A 22,230-nucleotide genomic window follows, 5' to 3' on the forward strand; every position below is an offset into this window, starting at 1 on the left:
AATTTAGAATGTAGTGAGGTTAAGGGATATTCTATATTTTCCGTTCTTGGTTCTTTTCTTCCTATTGATTTAGCCAAATTCAATAAACAGATATCTAACCCTGTTGTTAAACATACACTACGAATTTGGTTTCAATTTCGCAAATTCTTTAATCTGAAAAACTTTGCTCTGGACAGCCCTATTTTATGTAATTTTTTTTTTAAACCTTCATTGACAGATCAAGCTTTTAGTATATGGAAAAGGAAAAGTATAAAATGTTTTCGTGATCTTTTTTTTGAAGGTACTTTGATGTCTTTTGATCAACTATCCAACAAATTTGAATTACCTAAATCTAATTTTTTTAGATACTTACAAATTAGAAATTTCTTACATAAAATTCTTCCATCTTTTCCTAACTCAACTCCATCGGATTTTTCAGATTTGATTTTTACTTTTAATCCTTGTCAGAAGGGATTAGTAGCTTTTATTTATAACATGATTATGAAGATACAGCCAGAAATATCGGATAGAATTAGACAAGAATGGGAAAAAGAACTTCGATGTAATATATCAATAGATAAATGGGAAAAAATTTTACAAATGGTTAATTCCTCCTCTATTTGTGCTAAACATGCTTTAATACAATTTAAAATTGTACATAGAGCTTATATGTCTAAAGATAAGCTTGCCCGATTTTATTCGCATATTAATCCTCAATGTGACAGATGTCACTTAGAAGTGGCTTCATTGACTCACATGTTTTGGACATGTCCCACTTTACATAACTATTGGAAGGACATTTTTGATGTCATTTCCTCAGTATGGAATATCGATTTACAACCCCATTTTATTACTGCAATTTTCGGTATACCAAATGAAGATGGCAATCAGCTTTCCCCTTCAATCAGACGAATGATTGCCTTTGTAACATTAATTGCCAGAAGGTCTATATTACAAAACTGGAAAGAAGTAAATCCTCCTACTACATTTCAGTGGTTCTCCCAAACTATTTCTTATTTGAGTTTGGAAAAAATCAGAAGCACTATCTTTGATTCTTCAATTAAATTTGAAGAAACCTGGGGACCATTTATTCGACACTTTCATATGAACTAATTTGGCCTATTTCAGATCCTTTTCTCTACTTATACTTGTTCAGGTATGGAGTTCCGGAGTTCTTTTCTTGACACCTTTATATATTTATAAAATGCTATTATTGCCCATGTTAGTTTTAGTTTAGTATTTTTTTTCAATATATATTTTTTCACATATATAATTTCAATTTTTTTTCTTCTTCTTTTTTCGATGATTATTTTTGTTTTTTTTCATACATATTTATATAGACTTGATTGATTTATGTACCTTTTGTTGATGGATGTTTTAATAGGATATTATTATCCTATTACTAATGTAATCTCAAGTTTATTGAATCTGTAATCTATTCATTATTATGTGCTGTTTTTTTTTATATATGAAATTTAATAAAAAGATTGAAAAAGAAAGAAAGAGGTGCTGTTGTACCATTTTTACTACACAGCTGGTATGTACAGACCATGTGAGGTCCTTGGTGATGTGGATGCCAAGGAACTTAAAGCTGTTTACCCTCTCAAACTCAGATCCACTGATGTCAAAAGGGGTTAGCCAGTCTCCATTCCTCCTGTAGTCCACTACCAGCTATTTGTTTTTGCGACATTGAGGAAGAAGATGTTTCCTTGATACCACTGTGTCACAGAGGTGACTTCTTCCCTGTTGGCCATCTCATTATTGGCCAATCAACATAGTGTCGTTGGCAAATTTAATTAGCAGATTGGGAGTTGCAGGAGGAGAAACAGTAACTGAAGCAGATAACACTTAAAAGTTCAGGAGTGTACATTGCTTTTTATGGGTTGAAATCACTGTGACTGTCACCTTAAACTATTAATGCTTTTGCACTATATAGATAGTTGCTTATTTATCTCAAAGGGAGCTGAATTTCAACTCCATTTCCTTCCCTATCCACACCTGAGAAACAAAACAAGATTTTAAAGATCAGTATTGTTGTAGAAAGATCCAGAATCAAATGCTGTGCTGATGAATTGTCCTTTTTTTTCTGTCTACTCACCTGAGTACGGTGGACCATACTGTGGCTGAGCTTGTGGTTGTGGCTGAGTTGTATATCCTGGTTGTTGGTACTGCTGATACATTTGACCTATTCAACAAAAAACATTCACCTTCAATCATATATCAACATTATAAAATTATACAAAAAATATATAGTTGAGAGGAATATGCCCAGAACAGGTCTTACTCAGGTAAGAAACAACTTTACATTTTAGTTTAAATGACCCATAACTGATTTTTCAGGGTTTTCACTTCCTTTCCTACAGCGAGTGCCTCAGAAAAGAAAGTGGCGTTACTTTGTGACTGACATTAATAGTTCGCAAAGTAAAAATTACTCCTGTGTTACATTAGTTCATTTACTGAAAGATGAGCTCTGTAAAGACAATTCTTAACAATGAATATTTACAAGTCTGAAAAACAGCTGAAATTTTAATGTCCTGAAATTCAAATTGAAAATTGTGAAGTTTTCTAATCTCTTACATTTAAAAATCAATGAAAAGAACTAACCCAACCACCACCCTCATATTCTGGAACAGACCCTACCAAAGACTGTTTTCTCTTAAAGCAATAGAGTGAGGCTTTGGGTACATTTGTGATGCCAGTTAGTGTTGGAATCAACTAGATTTTGTTTTTACCAACATTAAACTCAGCTATGAAAGATCAATCTGAGAGTAACTTTTCACAATTTATATAAATTACTTGGATGAAGGTACTGAAGGTAGGATTGCTAAATGCAAAGATGGGCAGTGAAGTAAGTGGAGAAGAGGACTAAAGCAGGCCACAAAGGATAGACAGATTAAATGAGTGGGTACTAATTTGGTCAATGGACTACAAAGTGAGAAAATGTATTGCAATTGCTCTGAGTGACAGTGAGGTACTCTAAGCTTTGCATACCACCCAGCTTTTCCGGTGAGATAGGTGAGTGCTCAGACAGAGCAGGTCTACCCTGTCAACAAGGTGCTCTTTGGTGGATGAGTGGAACTTGGTGCAGGACATGTTGCCTGCTGCAGAAAGGCGTTGGAGTCAGTGCATGAAGGTGGTGCGCAGTCTAACAGCAAATGATTGTCTTAGTGTTTTTTTATTGTGATCACAAGATCCTATTGGACACTGGCAATGTGGAATGCTGCAAATCAGGTTCACTGGTTTATCGATGGGACTGATGGTGGGGCAGTTGCGTGGCCTCACCTATAACATGGACTAAGCCTCATGCCACGGTGTCACCTGCTGCAGCCACCCAAGGGGGGTGATGCTGGAGGTGATATGGCACATCAAACATACTGGCATCGGTGTTGCCCTCCAGTGTTCGTTCAGTGGAAAACAAGCTGGATTGCGTTCATCTGCAGATTTGTTCTTGCCAACAGCATCCATGGAGTCAGGGACTTTGACTACATTGTATTCTTATCTTGTGCAACTGGATGTTTACAGCTATCTTATATGTGCCTTGTGCTACATATGACTGTTGGTTCTGTGGTTTGCACCTTGATCCCAAAGGAACGCTGTTCTGTTTGGCTGTATTCATGTATAGGTGAATGACAATTAAATCTGATTGGATCATACCATGCATAATTACACTGAGGTAGTAAAGAGAGAGAAGAATGTAGTGGTGCCATGTACTATGCAGGCAGATTTTAAAAGGCCAAGACAAGGTAGAATGGGTGACCAGAAGTATTTTTATAGAGTCCTTTATAGAGTCTGGTAACAGTGGGATAGAAGATGTTTTTGAGCTTGGTGGCTTGTGCTCTCAAGTTTTTGTATTTATGTACAATAGGAGAGAGGAGACAAAGATCAGGGAAGAGAATTCATTCATTATGTTGGCTGCTCTCCCTGAGGCAGCGGGAAGCATGGATGGAGCAATGGAAGGAAGATTAGTTTGCATGATGGATTGGGATGTGTTCATAACTCTCAGCTATTTCTCATCATCTTGGGCAGAGCAGTTGCCATATAAGCAGTGATGCATCTGGATAGGATGCTTTCTATGATACATCTGTAAAAATAGGTAAGAGTTATTGGAGATGTGCCGAATTTCCTCTACTATCCTTTTCGTGAGGAAAAATAAAGAAATCATATAATCTAAATTATCTGATAGCACATTTCTGGCGTAGAGGATTTTGGTTGGCTGTATTATTCTCAAAGCACTTGTAAATTGGTACAGGAAGCAAGCAGGAAAGCTAACTGAATATTATCATTTATTGCTACAGATCTAATTCTAACAAAGAATTTTTGCAGCAGATGGCAGAATGTTTATGGAACTCAGTGCTCATAAAATTCAAGATGTGTAGTTAGAAACTTTCTTGGCATTATCTGGCCACCTCTGAGGCACTATTGTGCACCATCACTGTATGATATCTAGGCTTTGCCATGCACAACACCTTTGAAATTCATGGCTCTTTGGTCCAAGTTTACAACAGGATCTAATAAGATCTGGACGAAGAGGTCCTGGCAAAACACTGTGTAATTGTAAGCAGGTTATTACTGAATAAGTAGTACTTGACAACAAATCAAGGGCACCTCGTATAACTTGGATAATAATTAGGAGCAGACTGACTGGGTGGTAATTAGCCAAATTGGATTTACATATACAACATAGATCAACCACTTTCCATGTCATCAGGTGGCTGTTACTGTTGCAGCCAAACTACAACAGCTTGGATGGAAAGAGAATTTGTTTGGAGCAGCTAGGCTTCAGACCTACACCTGGGATACTGTGCAGACTCAAAGCCTATTTGCTATCCACAACCGTCTGCTGTTTCTTGACATCATGTAGAGTGAATAAAACTGGCTGAGAACTAGCTTCCATAACAATGGAGAGCTTGGGAGAAAGCCACGATGAATCACCCACACAGCAATTCTGGCTTCAGTCTCATCTTCAGTCCTCACATACTTGGCTCTGCCGTAATACCGATGGCAATTCCTTGGAGCTTCCTTGGAGTACAAGCTTCCTCTTTTTAGCTGTCTCTGATCTTAAACATGTTCATTCGTGCATTTCGAGTAGATAAATATTTAAATCTAAATACAACATCAAATATCTGGTTCTGAATCTGTTTGCATATTCCAAATCATTCAATTCTCCACCCCTCCCCCGTGGAAAGTGTGCAAAAACTTTGCACACAGGTAAATATCACAAATGTTCCAATATGTAATCAAGAATTGTGACACAGTAGCATAATGGTTAGTGTAACACTATACAACACCAGAGACTCCCACATTCCAAAGATGTATGAGTTAGTAGGTTAATTGATGACATGGGTATAATGGGGGGGGGGGGGGGGTGCAATCTTGTTGGGCTGGAAGAGTCTTCAATTATGCTCTCCCTCTCTTTAAAAAGATAACTGGTACAGCTGATGGTTCATGAAGTTCCATTAACTAGAAAACACGTTTTCCCTGAAAACCACCTAGGTATTAATGAAAATTGTGGCAAATAAATTAAAATTAATATCTGTAAACATTTTGGATGCAAATAGTCTTTGCATAGATGATACACTCCAGGGAAAAAAAAACTTTTCATGCTAATGTACAAGTGAATCCTATTACCTCACAACAGTGTAAACAAGTTATTTTGCTTGCACTCTATTCTACACCTTTTATCACTAACCCCTTTATTCCAATCTCAAATGTGGGAGCTGATTATTTTATCTACCCTCTCAGATATTTTCAGATTGTTTTGGAGCCTAACACTGTACACGGTACTGTAACTATTCATCAGCTTTAAAATTACCCAGGTTTCTCAACACAACGAACTTAAAGCTAGTATTTCTACAAAACGTTCTTCATTCCACCAATCTCTTCTTAATTCAGGCCTCTGCTCTCACCTTTTCTATCCAGAAACTGCACCAATATACACTTCTATTTAAAGTTCAGTCCTTTATTCATACGGCCCCTAAAAGAAAGAGCTATACGTTCTATATTGGGACATTGAAAATTTTTGATGCTATTCTAATAGGGCATGAAACAGAATTATTGATATACACAATGAATGTACACCCAGAATTGCAGTTCAAATGCATTTTGCCACAATTCATAGCAATCTTCTATTTTAGACTAATGTGAATTAGATTTCATTTACTGAGTCAAGCTCCTTTACCAAAGCACCTTGCTTAGTTTTTAGCCACATTAAATTTCATTTTCCATTCTTTTAGGATGGCCAAATTATTTCTGAATACCACCTTCCTACTATAAACTCTTCGCCTATCAAAATGTTTTGTATCACTAGAGGCTAACAGATAACTAATAAAATTATGTGTAAAAAAAGTAGTCTTTTTCTTTCCTGAGAGAGTTTGCTGTATGAAAATTGGTTCTAGAGCTCCCTGTGTTAAGCTTCAGAAGCACATAAATGTAAACTTCTTTAGGGTAACTAAAAAATGCAAGTATTATTTTCCTAATAAAGATATGATCATCTATAGTTGAAACAATATTGCTGTAGCCACATCTGTACCTAGTCAACAATTTCCATTGGGCAAAACTGCCAGAAACGCAGACCACAACAGCCACGCAGTCTAATGGAAGAAAACTTCTCCAATTCTTCCAGGACAAAGGTGCTTCAACAGTATCCAAAATTCTTGTAACAAGAAACAGTCGTCCATCTGTTGTCAACTGTTCATTAGTTCCATTTAAATTTCCAAACTTCTCTACTGAAATAGCTAACAGCGGTTCCACATATTTGGTGTGTGATTCTTCCAAAAACAAAAATAAAAGTACTATGTATTACCAAGGCTTTCCTGTGATTTTTTTTTCCTTTATCATTGCCTGAACCTTAAATGGCAGAATTGGAAAGCCAGTTTTCTGACAAATTTATCCATTAGAAACATTATTTATTGAACCAATCTGTTACAAATTTATCTACAATGTCATATACAGTGGATGCAGTCGATTGGTCCAGTGGGGCAGCCTCTTATTTGGGACAACTCTTAAAAAACAAAAACTATTTACCAAAATACCTTCAATTCCCTTTGTTTATTTGGGACACCATGCCACTTAATTGGGACAAGAGACTGTTGCCGAACAGTTTCCAACTAACATCAATCGTGTGAACTTATGTAGCCATTAGACACTACAGCGTCCTTAGAGCGTACAGTTTTTAAAAGGTGGCCCCAGTATTTCAAATGTTCGCTTTATGACAGCTCAGTTACGAAAGACCTACATTAGTACCTGTTTTTGCTAACCAAAGAGGATTTTCACTTTTACAAAAAAAAAGACGCTCGCCTTATACATGTGTTTACCCCAAGACTACGACTGTGAAGCCTTGTGCGTGCAGTTGCGTGCGCATGCATGTACGTGCGGATTTTTTTTCCTCCAAATCGATTTTGGCTCACTGTCTTCCCGTTTTTGATAAGTGAAACTACACCATACATACAATATTTCTAATTTATACAGGCTGTATATTTATTATATCATTCTTGCTTTTACTATGTGTTTGTGTTATTTTTGGTTTTATGTGTTATTTGGTATGATTTGGCAGGATATTTTTGGTCTGGGAACGCTCAAAAATTTTTCCTATATAAATTAATGGTAATTGCTTCTTCACTTTATGACATTTCAGCTTACAAACTGTTTCACAGGAATGCTCTACCTTCAGATAACCTGTAACATAAGTTGCTTGTTTGAGTTCAAAAAGCAGTGATTTGTGTCAGTGGTAGCTGGTGAGAAAAAAAGCTGTAAGACAGTTTAGAATTATTTTGCTCACTGTGGTTTTAAGCATTCAGGCTTGAAGATTCCAGATACTGCCAGGAGTGCAAATCAAACAATTTCACTACTTCACCAGATTAGGAAACCCATATACTGTACAAGCAGTGTATACTGGGTGAATTACTCCATTGATAAATATAAAGAACTAATACACAGTTTTATAGCACAGTAGTAGCATTGGCAGTGTTCTATTTTGTTCTGTTTTTTTCATTTAAATACATAATTTGGTACTCAGTTATACATTAGTCCTTTTTATACATTTTTAACTATTTCTACAAAACTCTGGCTAATAGGGCAGCCAATTAATCGGACAAAAATGTACTGGTCCCGATGTGTCCTAATTCATCATTATTTCAAAAAATGTTCTGAACCTTACATTTTCCCACTAAATCTATGTTGCAATCCCTCCAATACCACATTCATCCTAAAGAGTAATGCCCAAAATTACTCAAAGGACTCCAGGTATAGTCTAACCAGTGCTTTGTAAAGCAGACATTACATTGGTTCACATCATCCTCCTCTTCCCTGCAACTTGAAACACATTTGTTTTTGTTCATCAACCTTAAAATTAAATCTGTTTTCATTCCACACATACTGCCTGACCTTGAGTATTTCTAGCATTTTTGCTTTTGTAAAATTTATGACATCTAGTTCTGCAATAATCATAAATAAGGACTTTTCCATCACCATCCTGTCAGTTTCTACTGAACTTTCAAGAGAGTTAATTTTTAAAAAACACAAATCTATCCAATGACACCCACAGAAGTTTCCATAGTTTGCACTTTTCTCTGGTGCTTCTCAAAATTGATGAAAGCTCTACTCAAGTTGAATGAAGCTCCATAGTTTCTGAATTTTATTCTCCTAGAGATAAATTACAGTAATTTATTTTCAATTTGTAAAGCATGGAATGCATCTGTATGTTTGTGTTCAATGATGTTCAATGTGCATCTATATTCCATGATGTTTTGTACTTCTACTTCGTTCAGATTTTAAGGGATAAAATTTCAGAGGAGGCATATATCATGCTTCAATTTTGAATACAGTCAAGTATAAATTTTTATTTCAACTTTTCTAAGGTGTTAGTCCCCTGGTGTTTTACTTCAATTATAAATTCTTGTCACCAGCATAAATGCTGATGGGTTGACAAACAGTAGCCTCAACACTGATCCCTGTAGAACATAGGCGCATAAGGAACTTGCACATAAAGCGCTACAAATTACAGATGTTAGTTAGCATACTTTGCTAAAATATCCAATGCACAAGTATGTTCACAAAGCTTGCCTAACAAATGAACATCTACAAAAGGGCACTTCAAATAGAAAGCTTTCTGACAATTCTGCTATGGTTGACATTTTGTTTAAATTGTTAAGATTTTTTAAAATCATTGTAGAAATCCATTATATAAAACAACAGAATAGAGAGCTTAACCACAATATTATTCTTCCAATTTTCATGTGGATTTAATTTACAACACTTGAGTTGATTTGTCCTTTCGCAACACAATAAACATAGTGACCACACAGCTGAAACTTATAATAGCTATGGCACTATGGAAAATAGCATATTAAGTTTGCACCACAAAATGCAACTTCAATGCTTAACTATTTGAATATTTAGAAGTTACAAAAGACAAGGATATAAATTTACAATACTTTTGCCACAATACAAATTAATTATGACAGTGCTCCAATTGTATATTTGCTTGTTTATTCCAGATGGCGAACAAAATATTTGTTCCTGCTTTTCGTTGGTAGCTGGATTTCTTCATCTTTTCACAAAAATTCATTAAAGGGATGCTACTATACCATTCCCCCCAGTCCCTGTGTTTTGGTGAACTTTCATTATCAGATTCACAGTCACTTTCATTCTGAGTAATAGATCAGCCAACTTCCTTGTTCTTGTCAAGTGCTACCTGCCACTATAAATCCCATCCTTTCCAGGTACCATAATTTTTTTCTTCAAAATATGCCCTCAGCATTTCTCTTCTGAGAAAAACAAAACAATTCACACAATTTCCTGTTCCTCTCCAGTCAACGATGTTGAGTCAGCTTCAATGATTTGAGGTACATTTCGATATAAATCTTTTCACAGGTTTAATCAATGCAACATTACTGAAAGAATGTGTTCAACTCTGAACTTACTCCTTAGATATTTTAGTTTCTAGAGATGAAATATTTGCAATACTATGTACTAAATAAAACCTTTACAAAATAACAGCCTGAAACGTAGATTTAAATATGTTACATTTACAACTTTAAAAAATCATTGATTTAAGTCAATTTGTTGGTCTAATCAGATCAAAACACTGTCAGAAGAATAACACAGCATCACAGTGTCATCCTTGCAATGCAAAATAAATCAAAACTGCAAAAAAATTACCACTTGCCAAAAAAAGATTAAATATTTTCAAGATTGTGTATGCAAATGCTTAAAAACTCATGCAATAAAAATCATTTATACTTTTATTCTCACTACACCAACGTTCAAGGCAGTAAATATTAATAACAAATGGAGACTACAGACTCTTTACTATTGCTGAGGTTGAGATCCTTTCCCTAACTGTTCCATATTCTTTCAGGGTGGTCATTTCTGAGGATGGTGTGCATATGGAATGAGCTGCCAGAGAAAGCAGTTGAGGCAAGAGTAATAACATCTAAAAGACATTTGGGCTGATAATGGAATGGCAAGGTTTAGAGGAGGGGTTCCCAACCTGCTATTGGTTTAATGGCATAAAAAAGGTTGGAAATCGCTGGTTCAGAGTGATATGAGTCTAGCTTATATGGGGAGCATGGTTGGCATGGATGAGTTGAACTGAAGGGCTCAAACAGACAATTGCTTCTTTTAATGCACAAATTGATATTCCTGATACGTCAGGTGTGGCTCAGCTGGTAGCATACTGATTTGAGTCAGGAGACCCACTGGTTTGAGGACCACTTCAGCACATGGGACTGTCACCATTTAAGGATAATATATTTAGGTCCTGTCGGCCTTCTCATATGGGACATGCATATGCATGGCACTACTCAAAAGCAGAGGATAAACCACTGGTACTCTGATGAATGTTTAATTAGGCTACAATGCATAGTTTCTTGTTATTAGTACAATGCTGCTAGTGGGACACTGCAGTGTATGGTTTGGTCGCAGTATTTCTTATAACAATGCTCCACATTAAAGCAAGATCTATAATGCAACTTGAGATGCCTAGGAATTATGAAGACTAGTTAAAAGCAAGATTTCTCTTTATAAAGAATATTCATTGAAATATGTAATTAGTACAGACGCTACAAGCAATGGAAAGCGCTACATTCGAGGGTAATTCTAAATGTTCAACACTGAATAGTTTCCATGAATTGAAATAAACAAAATTAAATGTGAACTGAAAGAGGGATTATAATGTGACATACTGAGTGTTCACTAAAGCTTTTCTTTAAGCAATAAAATTCTGTTTGGAGCATGCCAATTACTCAACATCTGAAGCTGTCTGATTATTTGCTGACTGGCAGAATCAATTTAACAGGAAACATCGCAGTGTTTATGTTTACCATGTCCAATTTCAAAATTGGAACATTAAATCAATTATTAAACTATCCTCAGGCAAAAAGGTTGATGAAAATTGTAGTTCATACATATATTTAATGATTGCAAAACTGATTCATGGTCTGTAATTGGATTTAAATACGTGCATTTATAGTTTTCAAAATTGAGTCATTAGAATCTAACACACCTACGCAATGTGCATCATTAGAACATGTTGTTTATATTAGGGCTTTTTAAACCACTTTAACATGTACCAGGAGGATTCAGGATCATTATCAATCTGTCCAAAGCGGCAGTGATGATAATGTAATGTATGTGTGTGTGGCCTCTAATATGGAGTGACTAGTAGCACAGTTTGAACATTTGCATTCATGACCAAAGACAACATCTTTGGTTTACTGAGTATTTAGCTCTAGAAAACCTTACCGAGATGACATACATGAAAGCTAACGGAATAGAACAGAAGGTGACTTGAGATCCAGGTCCTTATTTTCAGGTATAATCATATAACCATATAACAATTACAGCACAGAAATAGGCCATCTCGGCCCTTCTAGTCCGTGCCGAACGCTTACTCTCACCTAGTCCCACTGGCCCGCACTCAGCCCATAATCCTCCATTCCTTTCCTGTCCATATACCTATCCAATTTTACTTTAAATGACAATACCGAACCTGTCTCTATCACTTCTACTGGAAGCTCGTTCCACACAGCTACCATTCTCTGAGTAAAGAAATTCCCCCTCGTGTTGCCCTTAAACTTTTGCCCCCTAACTCTCAACTCATGTCTTCCTGTTTGAATCTCCCCTACTCTCAATGGAAAAAGCCTATCCACGTCAACTCTATCCATCCCCCTATAATTTTAAATACCTCTATCAAGTCCCCCCCAACCTTCTACGCTCCAAAGAATAAAGACCTAACTTGTTCAACCTTTCTCTATAACTGAGGTGCTGAAACCCATATACCCAGGTACTATTCTTTTCTCACATAGTAAAAGGTTTTGCTGAAATTTTAATTGCATTGTTATTGCCCTGTTTACTTACAAATTGAAAGCTGGATGTATGGATCCCAAGCTTGGTTAAAAATATAAAAATCTTCTAGAAAACATTGATTAACTTTTCTATAACTGTCTGATGTTACTTTCTTATCTAACATCAAGGCTTTCTCATATATAACTGAATTTTGCTACTGAAATTAAAACTGAAGTGCACAGATCATCTAATTTGAAATTTTGGAAGCCTTTGTGGTGTAATTTAGCAGCAAGTTTACCTTCCATCTGGCCAGCTTGAGGCTGAACTGCTGTGTAAGACTGCTGATGCTGTGGTGCTCCAGGCTGATGAGCAGCAGATGAGGAAGAGGCAATGCTATCTGGTGTCCCTGATCTTTCATCGACTGGGGCAGTGGGAGGACCTGAAATACATCAGATAAAAGATATTCAACAGAGGGACAACATTTAGAATACAATCCCATCCTAACAAAGTATTTAAGAAATATATATACAGATGTCCACCACAGGGACATTGTAACGTGGATTCAACAAGTCGCCCCCTGTACAGACACATAAAACAGATCACATTTTACCTTCGAACCCATATCCCTCCACACTCTTTTCAAGTATTTGCTTGTTCAACCATGGTACATTCAAAACTGAAAGGCAGAAGGGTGTACAGCTTGAGAAAAAGGGGGTGGCTGGGTGTATGTGTGTGTGTGTGTCGGTGTCTCTTGGATTTGTTAGCATATTAGTTAATTAATTATAGAACATGCAATAGAGAAAGTTAAACCTAAGGTAAAAAAAATTTTGATGTTGTAAATTGAGAGGCTGGTGGTCAAATCAAGTCAAGACACTTTTTATTGTCATTTTGACCATAACTGCCAGTACAGTACAGTCAAAACGAGACAACGCTTTTCAGGATCATGGTGTTAAATGAAACAGTACAAAAACTAGACTGAACAATGTAAAAAACACAGAAAAAAAACTACACTAGACTACAGACCTACCCAGGACTGCATAAAGTGCACAAAACAGTGCAGGCATTATAATAAATAATAAACAAGGCAATAGGTGCAGTAAGGTGTCAGTCCAGGCTCTGGGAATTGAGGAGGCTGATAGCTTGGGGGAAGAAACTGTTACAGAGTCTGGTCATGTGAGCCCAAATGTTTCGGTGCCTTTTCCCAGAAAGCAGGAGGGAGAAGAGTTTGTATGAGGGGTGCGTGGGGTCATTCACAATACTATTAGCCTTGCGGATGCAGCGTGTAGTGTAAATTTCTGTAATGGTGGCAAGAGAGACCCCGAGGATCTTCTCAGCTGACTTCTGCAGGGTCTTGAGATCCAAGATGGTGCAATTTCCGAACCAGGCAGTGATGCAGCTGCTCAGGATGCTCTCAATACAACCCCTGTAGAATGTGATGATGATGGGGATGAGGGAGATGGACTTTCCTCAGCCTTTGCAGAAAGTAGAGACGCTGCTGGGCTTTCTTTGCTATGGAGCTGGTGTTGAGGGACGAGGTGAGATTCTCCGCCAGGAGAACACCAAGAAATTCGGTGCTCTTAACGATCTCTACTGAGGAGCCATCGATGTTCAGCGGGGAGTGGTCGCTCCGTGCCCTCCTGATGTCAACAACCATCTCTTTTGTTCTGTTCACATTCAGAGACAGGTTGTTGGCTCTGCACCAGTTCATTAGCTGCTGCCCCTCCTCTCTGTAAGCTGACTCATCGTTCTTGCTGATGAGACCCACCACTGTCATGTCATCGGCGAACTTGATGTTGTTGTTCGAGATGTGTGTTGCAGCACAGTCATGGGTCAGCAGAGTGAACAGCAGTGGACTGACCACACAGCCCTGGGGGGGCCCGTGCTCAGTGTGATGGTGTTGGAGATGCTGCCTCCGATCCGGACTGACTGAGGTCTCCCAATCAGGAAGTCTAGTATCCAGTTGCAGAGGGAGATGTTCAGTCCCAGCAGTTTCAGCTTTCCAATCAGGTGCTGAGAATGATTGTATTGAATGCTGGACTAAAGTCTATGAACAGCATTCGAACGTACGTAGCTTTCTGGTCCGGGTGGGTGAGGGCCCGGAGGATGAGGGTGAGGGGGATGGCAGTGGCGTCGTCTGTTGAGCGGTTGGGACGGTACAGAAACTGCAGGGGGTCCAATGAGGGGGGCAGCAGGGTCTTGATGTGCCTCATGATGAGCCTCTCGAAACATTTCATGATAATGAATGTGTGTGCAATGGGATGGTGAAGAGACACTGAAGAGAGGATGGTGCAGGAGGGAGGGCTTCAGGTCTTTAGATAATTGGGCTTTGTTTCAGGGAAGATGGGATCTGTTCCGACAGGACGGTTTGCACCTGAACTGGAGCGGTACTAACATTCTTGCAGGAAAATTTGCTGGTGCTGCTCGGGGTGGGGAGGATTAAACTAAATTTGCAGGAGGCAGGGATCCAGAATGTGAGAGAGGATAGCGAGATGAAGAATAAAGGACAGGTGGGGACTACAAGGTTCCGGAATACTTAGTGTGTAGTAGAGAAAGGTGAGGCGAAACAAGTGATGAGGAGGACACATGTACAGAGGGATGGTTTGACGGAGCACAGAGTTAAACGTGCAGAAAGCATAAGTAAATTTAGGAAGGACAACAAAATTCAAGGGACGTATAGCCCGAGGGGAGTTCAGGGAGCTGGGTTAAGCACAATAGGCAGCGATTTAAACAGAGAGAGGAGAAATGGGCTAAAAATTCTATACCTGAATGCATGAAGTGTCAGAAATAAGGCGGATGAGCTTGAAGCTCAGGTGCGAATGGGTAACTATGATGTTGTTGGGATAATGGAGACATAGCTGCAGGGGGATCAGACCTGGGAAATGAATGCACAAATGTATACGTGCTACCGTAGGGACAGAAATGTAGGTAGAGGGTGGCCCTGTTGGTGAGGAATGAGATTCAGTCCTTTGCAAGGGGGGGACATAGGATCAGGAGAAGTAGAGTCTGTAAGGATAGAACTGAGGAACAGTAAGAGCAAAAAGACCCTAATGGGTGTTGTCTACAGGCCCCCAAACAGTAGCATGGATATTGGGTGCAATTTGAATAGGGAGTTAACATTGGCATGTGGCAAAGGTAATGTCGCAGTAGTTATGGTGGATTTCAACATGCAGGTGAACTGGGAGAATCAGGTTGGTGCTGGACCCCAGGACAGGGAGTTTGTAGAGTGCCTAAGGGATGCATTCTAGGAACAGCTTGTACGAGAGCCGACCAGGGACAAGGCTATTCTGGGTTTAGTGTCGTGTAATGAACAGGATTTGATAAGCGATCTTGAAGTAAAGGAGCCATTAGGAGGTAGTGACCATAATATGATAAGTTTTTATCTGCAATTTGAGAAGGATAAGGGCAGATCGGAGGTGTCAGTGTTGCAGTTGAACAAAAGAGACTATGGAGCCATGAGGGAGGAGCTGGCCAAAGTTAAATAGACTGATATCCTAGCAGAAAAGACAGTGGAACAGCAATGGCAGGTATTCTTGGGAATAATGCACAAGGTGCAAGATCAGTTCATCCCCCAGAGAAGGAAGGATTCAAAGGGGGGAAAGGGGCCACAGTGGTTGACAAAGGAAGTCAGAGATTGCATAGCATTTAAAGAAAAATATGACAGAGCTAAGGTGAGTGGGAAGACAGATGATTGGGAAATTTTTAAGGAACAACAGAACTTAACCAAAAAGGCAATACGGGGAGAAAAAATGAGGTACCAACGCAAGCTAGCCATGAATATAAAGGAGGATAGCAAAAACTTTTTTAGGTATGTGAAGAGAAAGGAGATAGTTAAGAAAAATGTTGGGCCCTTGAAGAATGAATTGGGTGAAATCGTTATGGGAAACAGAGAAATGGCAGAAGAATTTACTAAGTATTTTAGATCTGTCTTCACTAGGGAAGACACAAACAATCTCCCAGATGTATGGATGAGCCAAGGACATAGGGTAACAGAGGAAATGAAACAGATTGACATTAGGAAGGAAACGGTGATAAGTAGATCAATGGGACTGAAGGCTAACAAGTCCCCAGGTTCAGATGGTCTGCATCCTAGGGTACTAAAGGAGACGGCTCTAAAATTGCGGATGCATTGGTAATCATTTTCCAATGTTCCTTAGATTCAGGATCAGTTCCTGAGGATTGGAGAATGGCTAATGTTATCCCACTTTTTAAGAAAGGAGGGAGGGAGAAAACAGAGAACTATCGCCCTGTTAGCCTAATATCAGTAGTGGGGAAGACGCTAGAGTCCATTATTAAAGATGAAATAGTGGCATATCTAGATAGCAGTGACAGGATTGGTCGAGCCAGCATGGATTTACCAAGGGCAAATCATGCTTGAATAATCTATTGGAGTTTCTCGAGGATGTAACCAGGAAGTTAGACAAGGGAGATCCAGTTGATGTAGTATAGCTCGATTTTCAGAAGGCATTTGATAAGGTCCCACATAGGAGATTGGTGGGTAAAATCAGAGCTCATGGCATTGGAGGGAAGATATTGACATGGATAGAAAACTGATTGGCAGATAGAAAGCAAAGGGTAGCGGTGAATGGGTGCTTCTCGGAATGGCAGGTGGTGACTAGTGGGGTGCCATAGGGCTCAGTATTTGGACCACAGCTGTTTACGATTTACATCAACAATTTAGATGAAGGCATTGAGAATAACATCAGCAAGTTTGCTGATGATACTAAGCTGGGTGGCAGTGTGACGTGATGAGGATGTTAGGAGAATTCAGGGAGACTTGGATAGGCTGGGTGAGTAGGCAGATACTCGGCAGATGACGTTTAATATGAATAAGTGTGAGGTTATGCACTTTGGGAGCAAGAACAGGAAGGCAGACTATTATCTGAACAGTGTAGTTAGGTAAGGGAGAAATACAAAGAGATCTAGGAGTCCTTGTTCATCAGTCACTGAAGGTGAATGAGCAAGTGCAGCATGCTAATGTGCAGAAGGCTAATGGAATGTTGGCCTTTATTACAAAGGGAATTGAGTACAAGAGCAAGGAAATCCTTTTGCATTTGTACAGAGCCCTGGTGAGACCACACCTGGAGTACTGTGTACAGTTTTGGACTCCAGGGTTGAGGAAGGACATCCTGGCTGTAGAGGAAGTCCAGCGTAGATTCACAAGGTTAATTCCTGGGATGTCCGGACTGTCTTACGCAGAGAGGTTAGAGAGACTGGGCTTGTACACGCTGGAATTAAGGAGATTGAGTGGGGATCTGATTGCAACATATAAGATTATTAAGGGATTGGACAAGATAGAGGCAGGAAATATGTTCCAGATGCTGGGAGAGTCCAGTACCAGCGGGAATGGTTTAAGAATAAGGGGTAGGTCATTTAGGACAGAGTTAAGGAAAAGCTTCTCCTCCCAGAGAGTTGTGGGGGTGTGGAATGCACTTCCTCAGAAGGCAGTGGAGGCCAATTCTCTGGATGCTTTCAAGAAGGAGCTAGATAGTTATCTTATGGATAGGGGAATCAAGGGATATGGGGACAAGGCAGGAACCGGGTATTGATAGTAGATGATCAGCCATGATCTCAGAATGGCAGTGCAGGCTCGAAGGGCCGAATGGTCTACTTCTGCACCTATTGTCTATTGACTTCTTCGGCCTGGGGACGATGGTGGTGGCCTTGAAGCACGTTGGAACGGTGGTGCTGCTCAGGGAGATGTTGAAGATGTCAGTGAGAACATCTGCTAGCTGATCTGCACATCTGCTAAGCACTCTACCAGGAATGTTTTCTGGTCCAGCAGCCTTCCGTGGGTTGACCCTGCACAGGGTTCTCCTCACATCGGCCACGGTGAGACAGAGCACCTGGTCATTTGTAGGAGGGGTGGACTTCCTCGCCGCCACGTCATTTTCCACCTAAAAACAAGCGTAGAAGTTATTCAGTGCATCTGGGAGGGAGGCATCACCTTCACAGTCAGGTGATGTTGTCCTGCAATTGATGTCCTGGATGCCCTTTCACATGCACCGCGTGTCGCCGCTGTCCTGGAAGTGGCTGTGGATTCACTGGGCATGTGCACGCTTTGCCCCTCTGATGGCCCTGGACAGTTTGGCCCTTGCTGTTGTTAGGGCTCCCTTGTCGCCTGCTCTGAAAGCAGAGTTACGGGCCCTCAGCAGCGTACACACCTCTGCGGTCATCCATGGCTTCTGGTTGGCACTTATAGTGATGGTCTTGGACAGAGTAACATCATCAATGCACTTGCTGATGTAGCTGGTCACTGATTCTGTGTACTCCTCAGTTGGTAGAGTCGCTATTGGTGGTGGTAAGGATGAGCAGATTTAAGTTCCTTGGTGTCAATATCTCCAAGGACCTTTCGTGGGCCTAGTGCATTGCTGCAATCACAAAAAAGGCATGCTGTAGTTTAGTACAAATTTTGATGTGATCTGGTATGAAAGACTGTCTCAGATATCTAGATGTATAGTGGGAGAACATTCTGGCTGGAGACATCATATGAAGGCTCCAACACATAGCACCATAAGAGGTTACAGAGGGTTATAAATCTTTTCCAGCTTCATCATGGGCACTAGCCTCCTCACCTTCAAGGACACCTTCAACAGGCAATGCCTCAAGAAGGCGGCCTTCATCATTAAGAACCCTACCAGCCAGAACCTGCTCTCTTCATATTACTTCCATCAGGGAGGAGGTACAGGAGCTTGAAGACACTCACTCAATGATTCAGGGGCAGCTTCTTCCCCGTCATCAGACTTCAGAATGGTCCATTAACACTAATTCATTGCTCCTTTTTTGCACTAATATTTTGTAATTTGTAGTAATTTTGTGTCTTTCCGCTGTAGCCCTGTCACAAAACAACAAATTTCACATCGCAAGACAATGATAATAAACCTGATTCTGGGATATTTACTTGTACTGTCATTTTAATTCATGATGTCAAACCCATTCCACCATACTCCTCCATAATCAGAAGTACTTTATCCTAGGGTTACACAGGTCCACCTTTTTTTTAAAGGGACAAATTAAGTTTATACTGGACTTTATAATTAATCAGTGAATATTTCAGACATTCATGTTTACACAATTAAACATATTTTCTAGTTTGTTTTTGTTCATGTAACTTAATTTTCGCTTTCCATAAGCTGAAAGCCACTAAATAAAATTCCATCAGTTTCACTGCTTGGCAGATGAATTTGTTAATTATTCTCTCTCTCTTAAAGTACTGTCACATCCTCCTTCCAATCCATAATCATTGCCTTCACAACCGAAAACCTTTGATTATTCCATCCTTGCAAACCACCCATGTCTCCAACTGCCAAAGTCCTTATGTGACTTTCACTTTCAATCTCCACAACTATTTTTTTTAAATTCCTTCCTTCACTTCCTCAAATCAGGTGTTAATCCATGGCTCAATACAAAAACATAGTTAATCAAATCACACCCTATACCTATGACAAAGACAGACTATCCCTCTTTATCATCAGAATTTGTGACAGCTTGATGACATCATTCTCTTTCAGTATGTCACTACTGTCCAACTGAAGGGCTCTACTAGTAATATATTTGCTTATTCATTAATAACTAGAGAATCACTTGCAAAGGTATCACATCTCATTTGTGTGACACTATATCAGATGACCAAGAATCTTCTCTTCTTCTCCCTCTTATTTATCTTCTATGTACAATATGATGTGAAAAGTGCCATTCAAGACATGCTGATGCCAACCAACTCTGATACCTCACAACTTTTTCACTATCTGCATATTTGACAGAAGGACTTAGACAGATTAGGTGAATAGACTAAGTGGCAGATAGAATACAGTTATGATCATGCATTTTGGTAGAAGGAATAAAGGAGTAGACTATTTTCTAAATGGGGAATGAATTCAAAATCAAAGGTGCATTAAGGGCATCAAAGATTACAGGGCAAAGGCAAGAGAATGGGATTCAGGGAAAATAAATCAGCCATGATTAAATGGCAGAGCAGATTTGATGGGCTGAATGACCTAATTCTGCTTCTTTTGGCTAAGGATCTTGTGATAAATGGACAAAAGTCCTCCCCTACATTGGTGACACCCATCACAAATTGGAGGACCGCTGCATCAAACACCTCTGCTCCATCTGGCAAAAGTGGAACTTCACAATGGCCAAACATTTTAATTCCACTTTTTATTCCTGCTCTGACATGTCAGTCCGTGGCCTCTTCTTGTGCCACGATGAAGCCACCCTCAAGATGAAGAAACAACACCTTATATTCCATCTGGGTAACCTCCAATCTAATGACATAAATATTGATTTCTCCCTCTGGTAAAAAAAATAATGTTCCTTACCCATCCCCTCTTCTTCTGTTCCCCAATCTGGCCTCTTACCTCTTCTCACCTGCCTATCACCTTCTCCTTCCCTTTCTCCTACAGTTCACTCCCCGTTCCTATCAGATTCCTTCCTCTCCAGCCCATACTCATCTGGCTTCACCTATTACCCTTTAGTTCTCCTCCTTCCCCTCCACCACCTTTTTATTCCGGTGTCTTCCCCTTCCTTTTCAGTCCTGAAAACTGGTTTCAGCCTGATGACTTCATTTTCATAGATGCTACCTAACCCGCTGAGTTCCTTCAGCATGTTGTCTGTGTTGCCATGGAAGAAAGTCTAATTTCTGTGATAAGCTGAGATATGCCAACAACTCTTTGTAGCTCCTTCGAGTCATAGGCAGAGGCAATTGTGTTGAATCCAGATAGGATGCTTTCTCTGCAGCATTAACGGAAATTGAAGTGGGTCAAAGAGGAAATGGCAAATTTCTTTAGCCTCCTGAAGAAGGTGATGCTGGTGAGCATACTTGGCCAAGGCATCAACCTGCTTTAACTCAGCAGTACTAACGCACACAGAAGCTTGTGCACTGTTCTCATCCCCTTCACGCCCCCCCCACCCCTCCACTTTTGTTTTGCTGACTCTGAGAGAAACATTATGGTCAGGATACCATCTCACTAAGCTCTCTATATCATTCCTATACTCCAACTCATTATTATTTAAAGTACAGTCCACCATGACAGTATTATCTGCAATTGTAGGGAGTAGCATCGGGGGCTTAGGACGCAGTCTTGTGGAGCAGCAATTCTGAAGATAATTGTGGCAGAAGAGTTGGTGTCTATCCTTACAGATTGTGGTTTATTGTCAGGGAGTGAAGGATATATGGTTCTAAAGTTACCAGCAATTTTCAATAACACACCTTCTGGGCTATTCAATACTCAGTAAGCTCATTCAGAATAGTAATATATATTGGCATGGAAATGAAGGAAAATAAGTTAAACAGTGGGTTACATATGTTGCCTATAGTAGTATGAAGTGCAGGGAACTTCACTCTCCACTCCATCACAAAGTAGCTATAGAAATGATTACTTCACCAGAAATAAAACCAAAAAAAACATTAGATACAAGAGCAAAGTTAGGCAATTTGACCCAATGAGTTTGCTCCATCATTTCACCATGGCTGATTTATTTTCCAATACCACTCTCCTGCCTTCTCACCCTCACCTCCACTATAAATCTACCCAATGTCTTGGCCTTCACAGCTTACTGAGGGCAGCAAAACTAATCCAAAATCAAAACAACTGTCGCTTGCCTGTGACCATATGGACTGTTACACTAGTGTGATGCACACAGAGCTCCAATGATTGCTCCAAAAGTTGGATCCTTTATTAGCAATAAGCAAACATACAGTTAAGCATTACCTCAGCAAAATTAAGTGGTCAGCAAAAGATACAACCTCTGCCAGTCTCCAGCTACAAACTGCCACGAAATAAGCAAGAATATGTAATTTATTCCCTTCACTTTTACCACTACTATGATTAGTTGCCATAATAAACCCTGCAACACTGAATACAATGCACATAGCGAACAGACACATGGCTCCTACAAGTTACATGGATTCACCGCCCTCTGCCTAAAGTAATTCCTCCTCATCTCTGCTGAATAAAAAAAATCAAG

General features: G+C 39.5%; 1 protein-coding gene across 2 annotated transcripts in view; it reads right to left on the bottom strand.

The window, feature by feature from the left end:
- The window catches only part of tfg (trafficking from ER to golgi regulator), a 124,641-nt gene that overhangs the window by 20,469 nt on the left and 81,942 nt on the right, over positions 1 to 22,230 (bottom strand). For both annotated transcript variants that reach the window (XM_059968581.1, XM_059968580.1), the window contains exons 6-7: positions 12,563 to 12,703; positions 2,078 to 2,164 (exon numbers count right to left, since the gene is read on the bottom strand). In XM_059968581.1, coding sequence (XP_059824564.1) covers positions 2,078 to 2,164; positions 12,563 to 12,703 — 228 coding nt within the window. The remainder of the gene's footprint in view (positions 1 to 2,077; positions 2,165 to 12,562; positions 12,704 to 22,230) is intronic.

This window comes from Hypanus sabinus, chromosome 4 (assembly GCF_030144855.1).
Source record: "Hypanus sabinus isolate sHypSab1 chromosome 4, sHypSab1.hap1, whole genome shotgun sequence".
NCBI classification, from domain to species: Eukaryota; Metazoa; Chordata; class Chondrichthyes; order Myliobatiformes; family Dasyatidae; genus Hypanus; species Hypanus sabinus.